At 65.5% G+C, this 18,374-nt stretch overlaps 1 protein-coding gene across 1 annotated transcript; it reads right to left on the minus strand.

The window, feature by feature from the left end:
- Positions 1-86: 86 nt before the first annotated feature.
- On the minus strand, positions 87-13,583 carry LOC141467886 (laminin subunit beta-2-like). The gene is given in 35 exon segments (XM_074152591.1): positions 87-361; positions 537-693; positions 785-961; positions 1,387-1,528; positions 1,619-1,826; positions 1,910-2,054; positions 2,607-2,810; positions 2,963-3,192; positions 3,267-3,451; positions 3,536-3,914; positions 4,530-4,626; positions 4,714-4,928; positions 5,359-5,583; positions 5,675-5,838; positions 6,217-6,448; positions 6,871-7,014; positions 7,300-7,492; positions 8,166-8,286; positions 8,581-8,702; positions 8,785-8,943; positions 9,063-9,262; positions 9,309-9,384; positions 9,386-9,554; positions 9,877-9,956; positions 10,084-10,196; positions 10,566-10,745; positions 10,872-11,060; positions 11,473-11,593; positions 11,675-11,880; positions 11,957-12,020; positions 12,100-12,288; positions 12,391-12,464; positions 12,583-12,706; positions 12,802-12,977; positions 13,553-13,583. Coding segments are annotated over 35 exon segments (5,625 nt in total). The 3' UTR covers positions 87-227.
- Between the last annotated feature and the right edge of the window lie 4,791 nt (positions 13,584-18,374).

The raw sequence follows: 18,374 nt of genomic DNA on the forward strand, positions 1-18,374 counted from the left end.
AAGCGCGGGGCGGATCCCGGCCGGAGCGGGGAAGCGAGCGCGGCAGGCAGGAGGCAGGAGGGAGGCAGGCACCGGACACAGGCAGCCACTGTTCAGAGCTTTATTTGCAAGTACGGCCGCGCTACAGGCGCCCGCGGAGGCAACGGGACCCCCGGGCTGCGGTGAGCTGGGGGGCTGCAGGGCAGGACCAGCCCCTGGCCACCAGCCTCCGGCCCCTTCGCTGGTCACTAGCAGGTGGCGTAAGCGTTGGCCTTGTCTCGGATATCGACCAGCAGCCTCCGGACCCGCTGCTCCAACGCCTGCAGTTGTGTCACCTTCGCCGCCATCACCCGCTCGTTGGCCCCGAAGTGCTGCTCCAGCTCTGCAGGGTGGGGGAATGGTCAGGGTGCAGCCCCCCGCCATGTCCCCAGCCCGTGTCACCCCTGGGGCACCAAGCTGACGTGCCCAGGGGACAAGGGGAGATACGCACAGGGAAGTGGGCACCGAGCGGGGTTGGGATGGTGGGGAATGCCCCACACCATACTCTCGCCCCTCACCTTCCAGCTTTCTCTTGCTGCTGCTGGCCTTGTCCAGGAGGTCCCGGACCTCCGCTGTCAGACGCGTCACACGCTGCAGGGCCCCACCGGAGACCCCAGCCAGCCCGCTCACCCGGCTCTTCAGCATCACGTAGCGCTGCGTCACCTGCGCCAGGTCCTGGTGGCACAAGGGCATGGCGAGGCTGAGCCCCCCTGGCACCCCGTACCCCCTTGGTGCTGCGCAGCAGCCAGGCAGGGCTAGAGGTCACCTGGCTGAGTGTCCCTGAGGCGGCAGTGGCACGCTGTGCCCCATCCCTGGCTTGCTGGGCCAAACTGCGGGCATCCTGGCCCCGCTCCTGCAGGGTGGTGACGTGCCGTGCCAGCTCCTGTAGCCGCTGTTGTGCTCGAGACTCCTTCCCCTCCAGCGCCTGCAGCCTGCGCTCCGCCTGGGCAGGCACGGGCACCAGTTGCCGGCAGGCACAGCGACCGCCGCACCCACCGTGCCAGCCCCACCACTTTCGCAAACCCACAGCACCGCCCCACATCACCCACATCCCCCTGGCACAACCCCACCACCCTTGGTGTGCCCATGGCATCAGCCTGGCTCTCCACGGCACCAACCCCGTTACTGCCAGTGCCCCTATGGCACTAACCCGATTACTCCCAGTGCACCCATGGCACTAACCCTATTGCTCCAAGTGCCCCATGGCACTGATCCCATTGCTCCCAGTGCACCCATGGCACCAAACCCATTGCTCCCGGTGCCCCCACAGCACCAAGCCCTTTGCCTCCAGCATGCCCCAAGCACCACCCCGCTCCCCACCCATGCTGGCAGCATTGGCCCTGCTCCCACAGCCCTGGTGTCCCTCACCTCCTTGGCTCTGCTCTCGGCCGCCCGAATGGCATCCTTGGCGCTCCGCAGGGCGCTCCCTGCCGCCGTCACCTGCACCCGCACTGCATCCAGCGCCCGCTGCGTCCCCGCCAGCTCATCCCTCACACCCTCCGCTCGCTCCCTGCAGCAGCACAGGCAGTTCCAGCCCCTGGCAGCACTGTGGGACAGACCCCCACCCCCTGCCCTCCCCGGCACGTCCCCCGCCACTCACCGGGCGTCCTGTCCCCGCGCCAGCAGCCCCCGTGCTGTGGCCAGCCCCTGCGCCGTGCTGTTCAGCACTGCATCCACTCCCTCCAGCTGGCCGATGCTCTCCCGCATCTCCCGCAGCAGCTCCTGGATCCGGCTGGGGCTGCTGGGCAGGGAGATGTTCAGCACCTGCCGGGCCACCAGCTCGATGCTGCCGGGGTCGGCTCCCTCCTCTGTGGGGACACGGCAGCGGGGTGGGCTCGGGGTGGGCGCGCTGATCCGCACCGTGCCCGTGCCCACCCTGTGCCATCCCTACCTGCCAGGAAGGCCTTGATGCGTCGGATGAAGTCCCGCAGCTGGGCTGTCACCTTCTCCGCACGGCTGCGGGCGGCCTGCGAGCGCCCCAGCGCCTCCTCCGCCCGGCTGCGTGCTCCCCGTGCCAGCTCCTGCACCTCCTGCGTCTGGGGGGGGTACCGGGCTGAGTGAAGGGCATGGGGCGGCCCCAGGGAGGGGGCACTAGGGGACATGTATGGGGAAAAGATGGGGGCATGCAAGGGAGTGCAATGGGGTATGCAAAGTGGCATGGAGGGCATGCAAGGGGGCATGAGAGGGTATGCAACAGGGTACAAAAGGGTATGGACATAAAGGCGGTATGCAAGGGGGTGCAGCAGTGGCCCAAGGAGGCACACAAGTGGCACAATGGGGATCTGCAAAGGGGCATGAGGGACATACAGGAGGGGGACATGCCAAGGGGCATGGAAAGGGCACAAATAGGACACGGAAGGGGACATCCAAGTGGCATGAAAAGGGCACAAGTAGGATGTACAAGGGGACATCAAGGGGGCATGGAAAAGGCATAAGTGGGACATGGAAGGGGACATCAAAGTGACATGGAAAGGGCACAAGCAGAGTATGCAAGGGGACATGCAAAGTAGCATAGAAAGGGCACAAGCAGGTCATGGAAAGGGCCACAAGGAGACCCCCAAAGAGTGCCACAGAGCCACCACTCCTACCTTCTGTGCCACAACACCCAGCTGACCCAATGCCACCTCCAGCTGCTGTGAGGTGTTACGGGCGCTGCTCAGGGCTCGAGCTGAGACGGGCAGTGCCCCCATGCACCCTGTGCCACCACAACGCCGTGTCCCCATGCTGTCTCGGCACAAGGCTCCTCCACAAGGTGCTTCCTCGCAGCTCTGGTCCCCAGGAGCCCCACAAATCTGCAGTGATGCCAGTGGTGGGGATGGCAGCTCAACACTGCTTGGGGGGGAGACCCCCACGCCAGGGAGGCCCATGGGCTTTGCCTGTGTGCCGCTTGGCACAGGGATCTCCCCCCGTGTGCCTATTTACCCCACACCGGTGCCACTCTCACCTTCTCATTAATCCTGGTGACACTGAGTCCCATCACACGTTTCTGCGCCTCCCGCAAGGATTTCCGCGCCGCGGCGGTGCCACGGCGGAAAGCGTCACCCCGCTGCCGCAGCACCCGCTCGGCCGCCCGCCGCGTCGCCCGCGCCTCGCTCAGCTCACCGGCCGTGCCGTTGGCCACTGCCTCTGCCTGCCGCGAGTTCTCCGCCGATGCCAGGATGCTGCGGTAAGACTCTGCGGGTGCCGGTGTCAGGGTGCACCCGGGACGGTTGCCACCGAAGCCCCCAGTCCTTGCTGGATGCTCTTACCGCTGAATCCGGCCGCTGCCACGGTGCTGAGGAGGGTTTGGAGGTGGGAGGCGGTTCGGTTGAGACCCCCCAGCTCACGGCTCAGCCCAGCCAGCTGGTCGCGGTGCCGCACATCTGTCTGCACCAGCTGATCCAGATGTTGCTCCAGCTCTTGGACCTGCTTCCAGAAGTCGTCCAGCTCCATCCTTTGGTGGGGAAAAAGGGGTCTCAAGCCTTTTTGGGTGACAAAAGGGGTTTTCCCCCAACCCCAGCCCACCATGTGCACTTGCCTGGTGCCATCCAGCTGCTCAAGCAGCCCATTGAGGAGGGGGCCACTGGGGCTGTCCCTCTCACTCAGCAGCTGCTCCACACGCTTCAGGGCCTCCTCCAGTGCCCGCAGGCGGCGAGGGCTGAGCATGGGCATGGACCCCCCTTCTTGCAGCGCCTGTGCCTGCTCCCCCAGGCGCCGCAGCCCATCCCGCAGGCTGCCCAGGGCCAGGTCCCAGCGCCCGAAGCAGGGGTGGCAGGGCGAGCAGCGGGGGAAGGCCTCCTGGTAGCCCCGCTGGCAGCGGTCACAGCGCAGCCCCCCGAAGCCAGGCCGGCATTGGCACTGCCCACTGGCCTGCTCGCACTGTGGGCTCTCAGCGCCCAGCGGCTCGCAATCGCAGGCTGCAGAGACAGGTGGTGGCATGTCCTGGCCTCCCCAGGGACCACCATGTCCCCAGAGTGCCACCATGTCCCCAGTGTCCCACTGCACCCCCCTGCATCTCCAGGGTCCCACCATGTACCCAGGGTCTCCTGTGTCCACACAATCCCACCATGTTCCCAAGGTCCCCTGAGTCCCCCCATGTCCCCAGACACCCCCCACGACCCCAGAGTCTTCCATGTCCCCAGCATCCCACTGTCTCCATGTCCCCAGGACCCCATCATGTCCCCAGCATCCCACTATGGGTCCAGGGCCTCCCATGCCCAAAAGGTCTCACCACGTCCCCGTGATCTCGCCATGTCCCCAGGATCTCCTGAGACCCCAGAGTCCCCTGTGTCTCCAGTGTTTCCCCAGGGCCCCCATGTTTAGAGTCCCACTGTGTCCCCATGTCCTTTATGTCCCCATTGTCCCATCACGTCCTCAGGACTCCCCAAGTACCTAGAGTCGCACCGTGCACCCAGGGTCCCTCAATCACACCCTTTTTCCCCAAGACCCTTCATTCCCTGGGGCCCCCATGTCTGCAGACACCTCACATCCCCAGAGCCTCTCCACCCCCTGTCCCTGCACCATGCCCCCACCTCGGCACTCCCGCTCAGGGTCTCCCCAGTGATACTCCTGGCACTGGGAGCAGACACGGCCCCCGAAGCCGGGCTGGCACTGGCACTGCCCTGTCACCTGTAATGAGAACGGCATGCTCAGCTGGGCAGCTCACCAGGCACCAGGAGGGCAGTGGAGCTGTGCCAGGGTGCTGGGGGTGCTCACTGCGTCACAGGCGGGGTGCAGGGCACGTGTGGGGTGGCAGCCACAGGGCTGGCAGCCCCCTGCCCTCCCCAGGCTCCAGAAGTGGGGTGCACAGCGGTCGCAGCTCTTGCCCACCACGTTGGGCTGGCAGGCACAGGCGCCCGTGCTGCGGTCGCAGGAGCAGGCGCCGGCGGTACAGTGGGAGGCCAGGGTTCCCCGCGGGTCGCAGCTGCAGCCTGTGGGAGGGTGGGCGACCGCATGGGGCTCAGCCTGTACCTCCTGCCCAGGCAATGCCCTCCTGGCACCTGGTCCCAGCACTTCAAATCCCCTGCCTGGCCCCAAACCCATGCACAATCTCAACTGCTCTGATCCCAACACCCCTGACACCAACCTCTGTCCCCTGCCCAGCCCCAACCCCAGGCACAGCCCCAAAACCCCCAACAGCCCCAAAACCCCACCTGGCCTTGACGCCACCCAGCCCCAAACCCCCCAACACCCTCAAATCCTGCCTAACCCACCCCCCCTCACACAACCCCAATCCCCTCATACCCCACCGCAGCCCCAGCCTCACCCCCACCCCAAGCCCTTGCATCAACCCAAAGACCCCTGCACATCCCTGAACCCTCGGGTGTCCCCAACCCTGGCACAGCCCCCCACCCCGCTCACGCCGGCAGCTGCGCTGCAGGGCATTGCCATAGTAGCCGGGCTGGCAGTGGGCACAGTGGGGCCCGTCGGTGTGGTACAGGCAGCGCAGGCAGTGTCCCGTGTGGGGGTCGCAAGCCCCCGGGTCACTGGCATCGATGTTGTTGTTGCACTGGCAGGGCCGGCACACGCCCCCCTCCATCTCCGGCATCCCAAAGTATCCGGGGGAGCATCGGTCACAGCGGGGTCCTGCGGGAAGGGGGAAAGCCACGGGTGCCAGGGGTCCTTGCAGCCCCGGTGCTGGGGCTCCCCACTGCACGGCACCTGCTCTGCCCCTCACCGGCGTATCCGGGCGCGCAGAGGCAGACGATGTGGTGGGTCTCCTCGTCGGCGTGGCAGGCGCTCCCGTGGTAGAGCCGTGTGCCAGGATAGCCAGGGCAGGGGCAGGGTCGGCACTGCTGCCCCGAGCCCAGCACTGGGTCCCCGTAGTAACCATCCTGGCATCTGCAAGGACAAGGGGTGAGGGCACTGATCCATCCCATCCTACCCATCATATCCCATCCCACCATCGCATCTCATCTATGCCATGCCATGCCATGCCATGCCACCTCATCTCATCTCATCCCACTATCCCATCCAATCTCACCCCACCATATCCCATCCCACCATTCCATTCTGTCTCATCCTATCCTATCCTATCCTATCCTATCCTATCCTATCCCACCCCACCATTCTCATCATATCCCATACCATCATATCCCAGCCCACCATCCCATCGTATCCACCCCATCCCATCTCATCCATCCCATCATATCCCATCTCATCCATCCCACGCCATGCCATGCCATGCTGTCCCATTCCCTCCCCTCTAACCAGGCTCACCTCTCGCAGTGCCGGCCAGCGGTGTGGTCACGGCAGCGCAGGCAGCTGCCTGTCCGAGGGTCGCACTCCTCGGCGTGCCCGTTGCACTGGCAGGGCCGGCAGGTGGGGAAGCCCCAGTGGCCGGGCTGGCACTGGTCACACTGCCGGCCTACAGCACCATGCTGGCATCGGCACTGCCCACTCACCACATCGCACAGCTGTGACACCGAGCCCGCCGGGGAGCAGGCACAGGCTGTGGAATGGCACATGGATCAGGCACACGGGAGTAGGGACACAGGGATGGATGGACAGACAGACAGATGGGGGACCAGCACCCAGGGCATACCCAACCCACGGGCTAAGGCACAGTGGACACACAGGTGGGCAGACGGATGGGTGGACGGACAGATGAGTGAGTGCAAGGCAGGGCAGCGCCCACTCCAGGCAGAAGCACGAGGCTTGGGTGGTTGGATGAATGGAAAGACAGAAGGACAGAGGGGGAACTGGGATCCAACCTACAGGCTGCAGGACAGCAGGGCTGAGATGGACACATGCAGAGACAGATAGACAGACAAGTGAACAGGCAGATGGGCAGCGAATGGCACTCTGATGGCCGGATGGACAGACAGACAGGAGGTACTGGGATGCCCGGCAGGCGCAGATCCTGCTACTCACGGCTGCAGCCCAGGGGCCCGAAGCCGTAGCTGCCTGGGGCACAGCGGTCACAGCGCCGGCCGAGGACGTGGGGCTTGCACTCGCACTGTCCTCCTTGCACCTGGCACTCGCTGCTGCGGGAGCCCTGTGGGTCGCACTGGCAGGCTGCGGGCAAAGGGCCAGCATGGGGCTGGGGTCTGTCCTGCCCGTACCCTGCCTGCACCCTGCCACCGCTCCCCTGCCCATCCCTCCCATGACACAGCCCCATCCTGACCCACTGCACTGAATACCCCTCCCCACCCTGCCATGGGCATGGCCCCATCATGACCCACTGCCCCAGGTGCCCCTGCCCACCCTGCCATGGGCACGGTCCCATCCTCACCCATGCCTCCACCCTCACCCACTGCCCCAGGCACATCCCCTGACCCCAGAAGGGTGCCCCCCACTCACGCAGTGCCCCGCCGTGTAGCAGGGCTGAGATGCTGCAGACCAGGCGGGCACAGGCCTGGGCCAGGGGGGCTGGGGGGGCCATGCGAAACGCCTCCAGGCACTGGTACCGCTCCAGCTCCTCCCGGTGTGCTGCCGCCATGGCGTCCGCCCCATGGAAACCAGGCAGCTCCGACACCCGCGGCAGGAGCACCAGCTGCAACAGGCAATGGGAGGGGGAGAGGAGATGGGGCCACTGTGGGACCTGGACCCTGCTCCCGGGCCGGATCCATCTGCCCCAGGGCAGCCCCAACCCTGCTGAAGGCTCGACTGCCCTGGTAGCAGCAACAGTCACAGCTCCATTGACATCCCCAACCCCATCAGCATCCCCAGCCCCATTGATGTTCCCATCCAAATTGCCATCCCCACAGGCATACTTATCCCCACCCTCTGACATCCCCAAGCCCAGCCCCAACTCCATAAACATCCCCAGCCGCACTGATATCTCCATCCTCATCCGTGACCCCATCCCCGTTCCCATCCCCACCCCATCAATGTCTCCATCCCCCTTCCCTTTCCCATCCCTATTCTCATCCCTATCCCATACCCTATCCCTATCCCTATCCCCTTTCCCATACCCATTCCTGTCCCCATCAACATCTCCATCTGCATCCCCATCCGAATCCCGAGCCACTTTCCCATCCCTATCTCATCCCCATTCCCATCTCCATCCCCATCCCATTCCCATCCCCATTCCCATTCCCGTCCTCACCCCACGTGCAGCCCCAGAGGGAGGGTCGCTGCCCACCCCAGCCCATGGTCCCCCATCCCCGCCCATCACCCCACCCCTATTGAGCCACACATGTAGGATGCAGTGAGACCCTCCTCACCGAGTCAATGAGGATGAAGGCACCAGGATGGCGCTGGGTGACACCAGCCCGCTGAAGCCTCATGGTCACCTCGTAGGGTGTGCTGGGCTCGAAGCAGAAGGGCCGGGACAGCAGCACGTACCTTTGCAGAGGCAGGTGTCACAGCACAGGCACAACAGAGCCAGAGGGGCAGCCAGGGGACAGCAGCAGCACCCAGCCACCTTCCTTGTCCCTGTCCCCATCCCTTGCCTGTGTGGCAGGACTGTCCCTGTTTCCATCCCATCCCTCAGTTTTGGGAGTGTGGCAGGGCTGCCCTTGTCCCTGTCCTGTCCTGATCCCTGTCCCCATCCTTACCCCATCCCCACTCCTCTCCTCATCCTATCCTCATTCCATCCCCATTCCACACCATCCACATCCCATCCACGTCCCATCCCACCTCTGGCTGTGGGGCAGGCTCTCGCGGTACATCTGCTCGGAGGGCAGCAGGTTCCCGCAGCGAGGGCTGGTGGGCAGCACCCGGGAGCTGACGCTGACCACGGCCTCCCAGTCCTCGGTTGACTGCGGTGACAGGCGAGCAAGTGTCAGGGCCATGCCGTGGTGTACACAGCAGGGCCATGGCCACGGCCATGGCCGCACTCACCTCAGGCTCGTAGCGCAGCAGCAGCTCATAGTCCATGGGATAGGGCACGTTGTCCACGTGGAAGGTCAGGCCGGCCCCATCCCGCACCCGGGCGAACCCCGAGCCCGTCCACGTCACCATGCGCCCAGCGCTGTCCCGCACCACCTCCTCCACGTCCGGCTGGGCAGGACACCGACACGGCTTAGCCCCGGATTCAGCTCTGCCTCCGTGGCTGCCCCTGCCCCACAGCGCCCGCAGTGCCTTGCCCCATGCCCCATCCCACCCCCCCCGAGGCTCACCTTGGGGGGCTGCTGGCGGCTGCGGCGTGAGGGGGCACGGGGCTGGAGGGCACGGGGGGGGCTGCGCTGGTGCCGTTGGCGCCCCTTCCGCCCCCCCAGCTCCCCAGTGTCGTACTCCAGGCAGTCCTGGGGCACCTCTGCCCGGATGGCGCCCTGTGGGGATGGGTGGCCATGCACAGGGACAGCCGTGCACAGGGCACAGTGACAGCCGCATGCAGGACAGGGTGACAGCCATGCATGGAGCACGGTGACAGCCATGCATGGAGCATGGTGCATGGTGACAGCCATGCACAAGCCTGGGCTAGGGGCACAGGGATCCCCCTCAGGAGACTCACCGGGAGCTGGGGGTGGCCATGACCATGGCCGGTGGCCTGCTCAGCCTCGTAGGTGTAGTGGTCAAGGGGAGCACAGAAGAAGCCAGGCTGCACCTGGTCACACTGTCGCCCCATGAGGTGGGGACGGCAGGGACAAGCCCCGTCCTCCATGGAGCACCTGTGGGTGACCAGCCCATCCCTCTGTCTGTCCATCTGCCTAGCTCTGTCTTCACCCATCCATCCTTCCCTCCCTGCCACATCCCTCCCTCCATCCCTGTCTCCATCCTTCCATCTCTGGTGATGGAGAATCCCTCCCTCACCTTGCCCACCCTCTCCCTCTCTCCCTCTCTTCATTTGAGCCTGCTCAGTCTCCCCAGCCCTGTCCCCCTCCCTCCACCAATGTCCCCATCCCTCCCTCTCCCCATGCTTGACCCCCAGCCCTGTCCCCACTAATGGCCCCTGGTCCCTGTGCCCCATCGGGCGCTTGTGCTTGGCCCCACCGGTTGTTGTAGGCTCCCCCAAAGTCACAGGTGCAGGGTCGGCAGCCCCCCACGTCGTAGCTCAGGCCCCAGAACTCGGGCTGCAGTGAGAGGGAGGGGGGGATGTGGGGCAGCTGTGGGGCCAGCCCAGCCCCAGGGGTTGCCGTGGGGCTGGGGAGAGTCAGAGCATGGAGCGAGGCAGGCTGTGGGGCAGGCTTAGGCACTCACCACGCACTCGCTGCAGGAGCGCCCGGCCACGAAGCGTTTGCAGTAGCAGTCCCCGCTGATGGGGTCGCAGGGGGAGCTGCCCGCCACCGTGCCCCGCGGGTCACACCTGCAGGCTGCCCCACACACACACACACGCACCCCAACATGAGGGGCTGCCACATGGCACTACAGCCCACAGGTTTCATGGCCCTCCCTCCCCATCCTGTGTCATTCCATCCCTCACCCCTCCATACCCATCCCTCCACCCTCATCCCTCCATCCTCATCCCTCCACCCTCATCCCTCCATCCCAAATCCTTCCATCCTCATCCCTCCATCCCAATCCCTCCGTCCCACATCCTTCCATCCTCATTCCTCCATCCCACATCCTTCCATCCTCATCCCTCCATGCCGTATCCCTCTATCTCCATCCCTCCATCCCCACCCATCCACCATCCCTCCATCCCTCCATCCTCCCGTTCCCATCCATGGGTCCTGGCTCACGCTGGCAGCCCAGTGGGTCGCCATGGCTGAGGCCATAGGCACCATGCCGGCAGCGGTCACAGCGGGGACCAGCCACGTTCTCCTTGCAGCGGCACTGCCCTGCAATCATGCCAAGTGCCACATCCGTGTGCCCATCACAGGCGCCTCCATCCAGGGAGCCCGCTGGGTCGCAGTCACACGCTGTCAAGAGAGAGAGACCGTGGGGAGCTGGGGCTGCTGGCCACTGGGAGCCATGGGGCTGGATTGGTGGCATGGGGAGCCATGGGGCCAGGACAAGCCCCCGGGCTGGGGTCCCATGGCACTCACGGGCACAGGCAGTGGGGGAGCGGATGTCAGAGCGGGGGTGCCGGTAGTAGAAGGGTTTGCAGAGGTGGCAGTGGCGACCCATGGTGTTGTGCTGGCAGCCGTCACACACGGCCCCGCTGGTGTTCCCCGTGGCCAGGAAGACAGCCATGTCGAAGTGGCACCGCTGCGAGTGCTCATTGCAGTTGCAGCCTGCAGGGACGGCACCGTGGCACGGCATGCGGCACCCCAGCTCCCCGCCTGGCAGCACCCTCACCCCAAACCTGGGGATGCAGCTCCTCAATCTCAAGCCCCAGCTTGCAGAACCCTCATCCCACTCCCCAGAATGGTGCTCCCTAACCCCAGCCCCCACCCAAATCACAGCCTGCAGCACCCCCAACCCCAGCCCCACGTGCAGCACCCCCAACCCCGAAGCATGGCATGTGGGACGCTCAACCCCCAGACCCAAGTGACAGCCCCTGGGATGCTGAACCTCCCACACACAACGTGCCGGACCCCAAAATCCCCAAGCACAATATGCAGGACCCCCATTCCCCCAACCCAACATGTGGGACCCCAAGCCACCGGGCACAGCGCGTTGCTGGTGCCAGCGTGGGGAACTCACGGCGGCAGGCGTTGGTGCTGGAGCCCTCAGCCGGGCGCCAGGGCAGGTCATGGTAGAAGTCCTCACAGCGCTCGCAGTTCAGCCCCTGCGTGTGGTGCTCGCAGACGCAGCGCCCGTGGATCTGGAGGGGGAGCACCCAGCTCTGTGTGACCGATGGGTCCCACCGGGCACTGTGCCATGCCAGTGGTTGCGTGCGCCTCACCATGCCGGGGACGGAGGACGTTGGGGCACCGGGTGCCGGGGCGCAGTGGGCAGCGTGGCCATGGCAGAAGCAGCTCCCGCGCAGCACCAGCTCATCCACGGCGTAGTAGTACTTGTGCAGCACCTCCTGACGTGTGTCCAGCAGGTTGTCTCCCAGCGTGTGCAGCTTGGTGAGGTTCACTCGCAGGTTGGTGACACGCAGCAGGTCTGGGAGAGGGTGGCAGCATCAGCACCTGCCCCACCACCCACCAGCACTGCAGCCCTGGCACCCCCAGCCACGCACCCTGGATGCCTGGGCTGTAGGGATCCGCCACAGGGATGGAGGGGTCCAGCACCTTGAAGATGACCTGTGGGGAGGAAGGGGTGGGTGAGCCCAGACGCCCTGGACCCCCCAGCCCCACTCTGTGCAGCCCCAGCCCCACACACCTCCCCATGGCTGGAGGGCTCGATCTCGGAGTAGCGCTGGTCACAAAGCACCTCGTCCACCAGCCCTGAGGGCTGGGTGGGGACACCAGGGAAGAGCTTGGAGCAGTTGTAGGCGAAGTAGCGGTAGACCTTCCAGCTGTGCCCGAAGTCAGCCGAGCGCTCCACCAGCATGGCTGCGGGGCGGAAGGTCTGCAGGACACCCAGATGGGATGGGGGGCTGACCCCACAGCCCCCACCGGTCTGTCCCATCCCATCCCACACCATCCCAGGCACCCATGTGCCAGGACCAACCTTAAACTTCATGATGAGGTGGGTGAAGTGGAACTCGCCCTCCAGGTCCAGGCGGATGCTGACATGTTCCACGCCTGGGAGGAACAGAGAGGTGGCAGCCAAGGCCAGGGAAGAACCCTCCCCGGGTCCCATGGCCATGCAGCCCCAAGGCACACACACAGGGGGGCAACCCTGCTGCTGCCCCGGTCTCACCGTTCTCTGACTGCCACCAGGTCCGCTGGCCGTGGGGGCTGCTCAGGTAGATGACGTTCTCGATGCGGTGGCTCTCAGGCAGGGATGGGTCCCGCGAGTCACAGGTGAAGCATTTCTCTGAGTCCTGTGCCAGGGAGCGGCACCATCAGGGACAGGTGGCTGGAGGCTGCACCAGTGCCCGGCTGTGCCAGGGCCGTGCCAGGAGCTGGGTGGGCTCACCTGAAGGTGGCTGACGATGCAGTACTCCTGGGGCCTGTCCAGCCCACAGGTGGAGGTGGCGCTGAGGAGGGGGGCTCGCCCCACCAGCAGGTTCCCGGTGGCCGGGTAGCAGCTGCCACGGGTGCAGCCATGGCTCGGGTCGGGCTCCTGCCAGCCCCCCACCGCTGGCACCCCTGCTGCAGAGAGCACAAGGGCACGGGCTGGGGCTGTGCCAGGGTCCGTGGTCATCCCCTGCCCCCCCATGCACCCCAGACGCCTGCCTGGCATCCACCCACCCCCAGCTATCCCATCCCATCCCTGTGTCCCAACCCACTGATGCAGCACGAAGCTCTGTGACCCGGAAAGGTGCTGGCAGCAGCGCCGGGGCCTCGTGATTGGGGGGCAGGGAGAGGCAGCGGGGGGAGTGGGGGGCTGGTGGCTGTGGGGACAGAGGGGCCAGTCAGGGGGGTGGCTGCCAGTGCTCCTGGGGGGGTGGGCAGTTCCCGGGGCGCTGAGTGGTGCCGGGGGGAGCCAGGAGCCAGGTCAGGCGCTCGCTAATCCTGCCGGGGCTCAGCACAGCCCACATTCTCCGCTGGGATTTGTGGCGGTCGGGCCCTGGCTGCTGCCGGCCAGGGAGCATCGCCATCGCCACCACCTCTGCTGCCCGGCACCCTCCGCCTGGGCTGGGGTCCCAGGGCCACCGTAGCCCCCAGCACCATGGGTACACAGAGTGCCCAGCTATGTGCGGTGCCCCACCGAGGCCAGTACTTACCCAGGAGGAGAGTGAGTGCCAGGAGGTCCATGGGCAGCCACGGTCTCTGCCTGGGGGAACATGGAGATGGCGCTGTGGCAGGGCACGGGGTACGGACCAGGGCGGCCAGGGCCTGGCCTCACCCAGCTCTGGCATGGCCATGCACCACGGGGTGCACCCACCCAGGTCCGGCATGGCGGTGCACCCCAGGGACAGCACTCAGAAGCAGGATCAGGTGGGGCAGTTGGGTCCCAAAGTCCCCGGGGTGGCACCCAGTGCCCACCCCCACGGCTGTGCCCTGCACAGCACTGGGGGGCTGCGGCACATAGAACCGGGTGCACAGCCATGCCCCCCACCCCCAGACCCTGCAGGATGCCATGCCCCATCCTGCCCTGCTCAGGGTGGATTCATCCCACCAGTGTCACTGGTGTCCCTGGGGGGCTGCAACACCGGGCCAGGGACAGCCAGGGAGGGGAGGCAGGAACACCGGAGCTGGATGGGCAAGGTCGTTCCTGCCCACTGGCCGGGGTCCCGCTGTTAAATTTAGGCTGGAGCTGCCTTTTGTGCTTCCTTCTCTCCCGGTACCGCCCGCTCCCAGCCTCACAGGCGCTGGATCAAAGCCTGGCTCCGGCGCTGCCCAAACACATCTTTCCTGTCCCCGCACGGGAGCCAGCCGGGGGCAGGGGGGGCTTGGGGCGGCGGGGGGAGCCACCACTCTGCCCCGCCATCGTCCCCGCTCGAAGCCATGCCAAGGCGGTGGACGAGGTGGTGCAGGGCTGTGTGCCGGTATCGGGGTCCCCAAGCCCCGCGAGCCCCCGGTACCTGGTGTCCTGCGGCGTCCGGTGGGGCTGAGACCGGGGGCGAGGGCGACGCGGGACCCGCTGCCCCCCGGGCTGGGCGTGCAGAAATGAGCCCGGTCGAGGGCGGCGATGGGATGGCGGCGGCCCCCCTTCCCCGCGCACGATTCTTATTCAAATGGGCTGCCCGCTGAAAGGGACGGCGGTCTCCAGGCTACGGGAATGTCACTGCCGATTCCTTCTGCCTGGAGGCCCCCGCTGCCCGCCCGCCTGCGGAGGCCAGGCCAGCCAGGCGTCGGCAGCCCGGGCACGCCCCGGCCCCCGGGCGGCACGGCGGGCCCCGCCGGCGAACAAAAGGGCGGCACGGCGGGACGGGCACCCGACGCCGGCACGGCTGTGCGGGGGGCGACAGCACCGCTTCTTGCCCCATGGCGGAGACACCGGCATGGCTCGGCCACAAGGGAGCCCGTCTGGGCACAGCCACAGAGCTACCCGCTGGGCACATTCCTCCTGAGGGACCCAGCCCTCCCCACCGCCACGGCTGCCCGGGCAAAGTCCAGCAGGCACCAACCCCGGGAAACGCAATGTGGGTGGGTGGGGGACCCAGCCCATTCCTGCCAAGGGACCCTGCCGCCCCTTCCTTGTGTGCCGCCCTGTGCCGGCTGCCGGTGCCCGGCCTGTGCCCTGGGGCTGTGCCCTGTGCCAAGGGCTGTGCCGTGCCCAGGGCTGTGTCATGCCTGGGGCTCCCTGCCGGCATGCCGGCTCCTACCTGTGCCCGTGGGGCCTGGCGTGCCAGGCAGGTGGTGGTGGCCCCGGGTGGGCTGCGAAGTCGGCCAGGTCGGCCCCGCTTGGCTCGGGCTTGACTCGGCTGCTGTTCCTGGAGGAGGGCGGCCGGCGCCTGTCTCCTCCTCCGGCAGCCGTGCCAGGCGAGGGGAGGGACCTGCCCACGCTGAGACTTAGCCAAGGTGAGGCAGAGGCCAGGTACAAGCCGGCGGTGGCCCACTTGTGGCACAGTGGTGCCCCATGCCCAGGCTGGCTAGGAGCTGGCACATGCGGCACGTGGGGCTGCCGAGACAGGCAGCCCGGCCGGGACTCGCCTTGCACCGCGTGGGCTCGTCTGTGCCTATTCGGAGCATGTCTCCAGCAGCGGTACTGGGAGCCCCAGGGTGGCACGGCAACCAGCCACGCTCCCCCGGCAACCGTGCCAGATGGATCCTGCTCCCCTCCCGTGCTGGCACCCTAGGCACCACCATGCCCTCAGCCAGGGCCCCACTCACCCTGTGCCGGTCGGTGCTGCCTGGGATCCTTTGGACCAGCCGGGCTGGGCACTGAGCCGGCAGCCCCAGATCCCCACGGGGAGCACGGTGAGGAGCCGGGGCCGCGCTCGACGGAGACCTCACCGTCACGCAGGGATGGTGCCTTTTATTAGCCGAGGCCGAAGGAAGGAAGAGGAACCGTGTGCTCCCCACACCAAGGCTGCGCTCTGGCCGCCCGCCGGCGAGCAAGGTCGAAGGCAGACACAGCAGCAGCTCCCCAGGCCATAGGGGTGCCAAAACCCGTGCCCACAGGGACACCCCGACACAGTGCAGGCTGGTCCCACGCATCTCGGTGGGGCGAGGGATGCTGTAGGCAGAACCCTGCCTGCTCCCCATGGCCGTGGTCTCAGCAGGCGCTGGGAAACCCGGAGGAAGGGCAAGGCTGTGCCCGGCAAGGCTCCGGCAGCACAGGGTGGTGGCTGGGCACCACCAGCTCCTGGGCTAGGAGATCTGGCAGGAGATGAGCTGATAAAGAGCCATTAGCACTGGCCAGCGTGTCCATGTCGCAGGGATCTTGCCAAGCAAACCTTATCTGCTCTGAGGAGATCCAAAGCGGTCAGATAAAGGCGACTGTAACAGGATCTCAGGCCTCTAAAAGCAAGGTAAAAGCGGGAGGGAGGGATTCTCAACGGGATCTGAGGGACAAGCGAGGTGTCCCAGTCCAAGTCCAGGCACATCCTGGCTCCCCTGAAGGTTGCTTTGACTTCCCACCCCCACTGCAATCCCCACAGCTTCCCCACAGACACACGAGTGGGGGTGGATCGTGTCTGCCTGGGGAGGCGACGTGGCCAGGCACAGCTCTGCTGGCTGGAGACCTGCCAGCAGCTCTGCCACAGCCCTGTCACCAGCTGAGCATCCCCTGCTCCCTCAGGCACCCACAGCCTCGGCTCCACCAGCACCTTTCAGCAGTGATTTCACTGACATCAGCAAACCGAGCAGCTCAGAGGGGCAGCAGCGGGAACCGGCAGCGCTCGCTGCACCAGGGCACATAGAGGAGGGGCCCCCCCAAGCCTCGGCAGAGCCCCCGAGGTCCTGGGGCAGGCTCTCACGCCTGGCCAGCCCCACTTGGACCGACTTCAGTGCACTCAGCGGGCAGGCAACGCTTCCCTGAACATCCTCAGCGAGTGGGAGAACCGCTTAACCCTTCCCGAGGAATGAGATCCGGCACCAGAGCCGCTGACGGGGGCCACGGTCCCACCACCGTTAGTGCTGGGTCAGCGGACCCACGGCCCCGCAGCACAAACTGGATCCGGATCGCTCGCAGGCAAACAATCGCATTTCTGTTGGATTAGCCGGCCACAGGGTCCCTGTGCAGATGGGACAGATCCAGTGGGAAGTCGGTGGGCAGGCAGGAGCTGGCAGAGCGCCCACCAGTGAAGCGGCGCGTTTCTAGGAACTAACCTGGAATGCGGATTTATGCCATTTTACAGCAGTTCTGCAACAGCAGCACTCGTCTGGAGCATTTTCCCATCCTTAATAGGGCCCAGGTGACCCCATCATTGGGGGAACTGGGGAGAAGGCGGTGGTTCGAGCTGAGCGTGCCCCACGCAGCAGCCAGGCACACAGGAGACACCATTCCACAGAGCTCACACGGGGCCGGGAGCCGGAGCCCTGGGAGGAGCAGTCTGGCGGGGCCCAAAGAAAAGCTGGACACACTGGGTGGTTCTGAGCACCATTTTACTGAAGGGCTGGACACCTGCTAGGACTTGATAACAAAAAGTTCACTTCATTTAAGAAAAAAGACAGTCTGGTTTTTGTCCCATTCCCTCCGAAGAGCAGAATAATAATAACGCTGTCTTTTCACTAAACAATGCCATTCCAAAATATACAACACTGAGTGTGGAGCAGCCCAGCCTCGTATTAAACATTAAATATTAATATAGCTTCGGAAACATTCTACACAAACAAATGAAACAGTAAAAAGTTCACTCAAGAACAAGATGGTCAGTTGTAAATTCACCATACAAAAGTTTGTTACTTGCCCTCCCGTGGGCTGCAGCTGCTGCTCCCCGGATGTTGCTCGGGATCCCCCAACACCGGGATGCCCACAGCTGAGCTGGTGGCACCGGTCCCAGCCGGAGCAGGTTGGTCGTGCTGTGGCGTGGAGACGGCTCTCTTAGAGACGATGGTTGGCAGAGACAAGCGCAAGGGGCCGGGCAGTGCCCACCCAGAGCCCCCGCATCCCTCTGAGCCTCTGCTTGGGAAATTCTACTCCTCAGGAGCGCTGCACCAGGAAGCAGGAGGAAGGAACGGCGTCACACACCGAGCCTTCCCCGCCGACACTTGTTTCATCCCTTCCCAGGCCAGGGCAGTGTGACAGAGCAGGGGCAGGAGGGGAGGTATTTCTGGGAGTAGCTTTGCAGCACCTCTTTTACAACAGCACCGTGTGCCTGACTGCGCCTGTGGGAATCACCAGACTCTCACAGGGGCTGCCTGTAGCAACAGGAACGGAAAGGGCTAATTAAGACAACAAGGAGAGTCCCAGATGATAATAAGGCCTTTAAGGGACTCCCAGGGACAAGGCCTAATTGTCCCTGCTGGGGAAGGTATTTTTGATGCTCACCAGAGGAACTGCTACCCTTCCTGCAAGGATCTCCAGGGGGTAAAAGTGAGCACGCACAGGGCTGGGGGGCTCTGCAAGCCGGGGAGCAGCTTACCTTCACCATGGCCACCTGAGCAGTGCCAGGGTGTGCAACTGATGAAGGATGGAAACCAAGGGTTAGGAGGGGC

The sequence above is a fragment of the Numenius arquata genome, chromosome 8, assembly GCF_964106895.1.
Source record: "Numenius arquata chromosome 8, bNumArq3.hap1.1, whole genome shotgun sequence".
Taxonomy (NCBI): Eukaryota; Metazoa; Chordata; class Aves; order Charadriiformes; family Scolopacidae; genus Numenius; species Numenius arquata.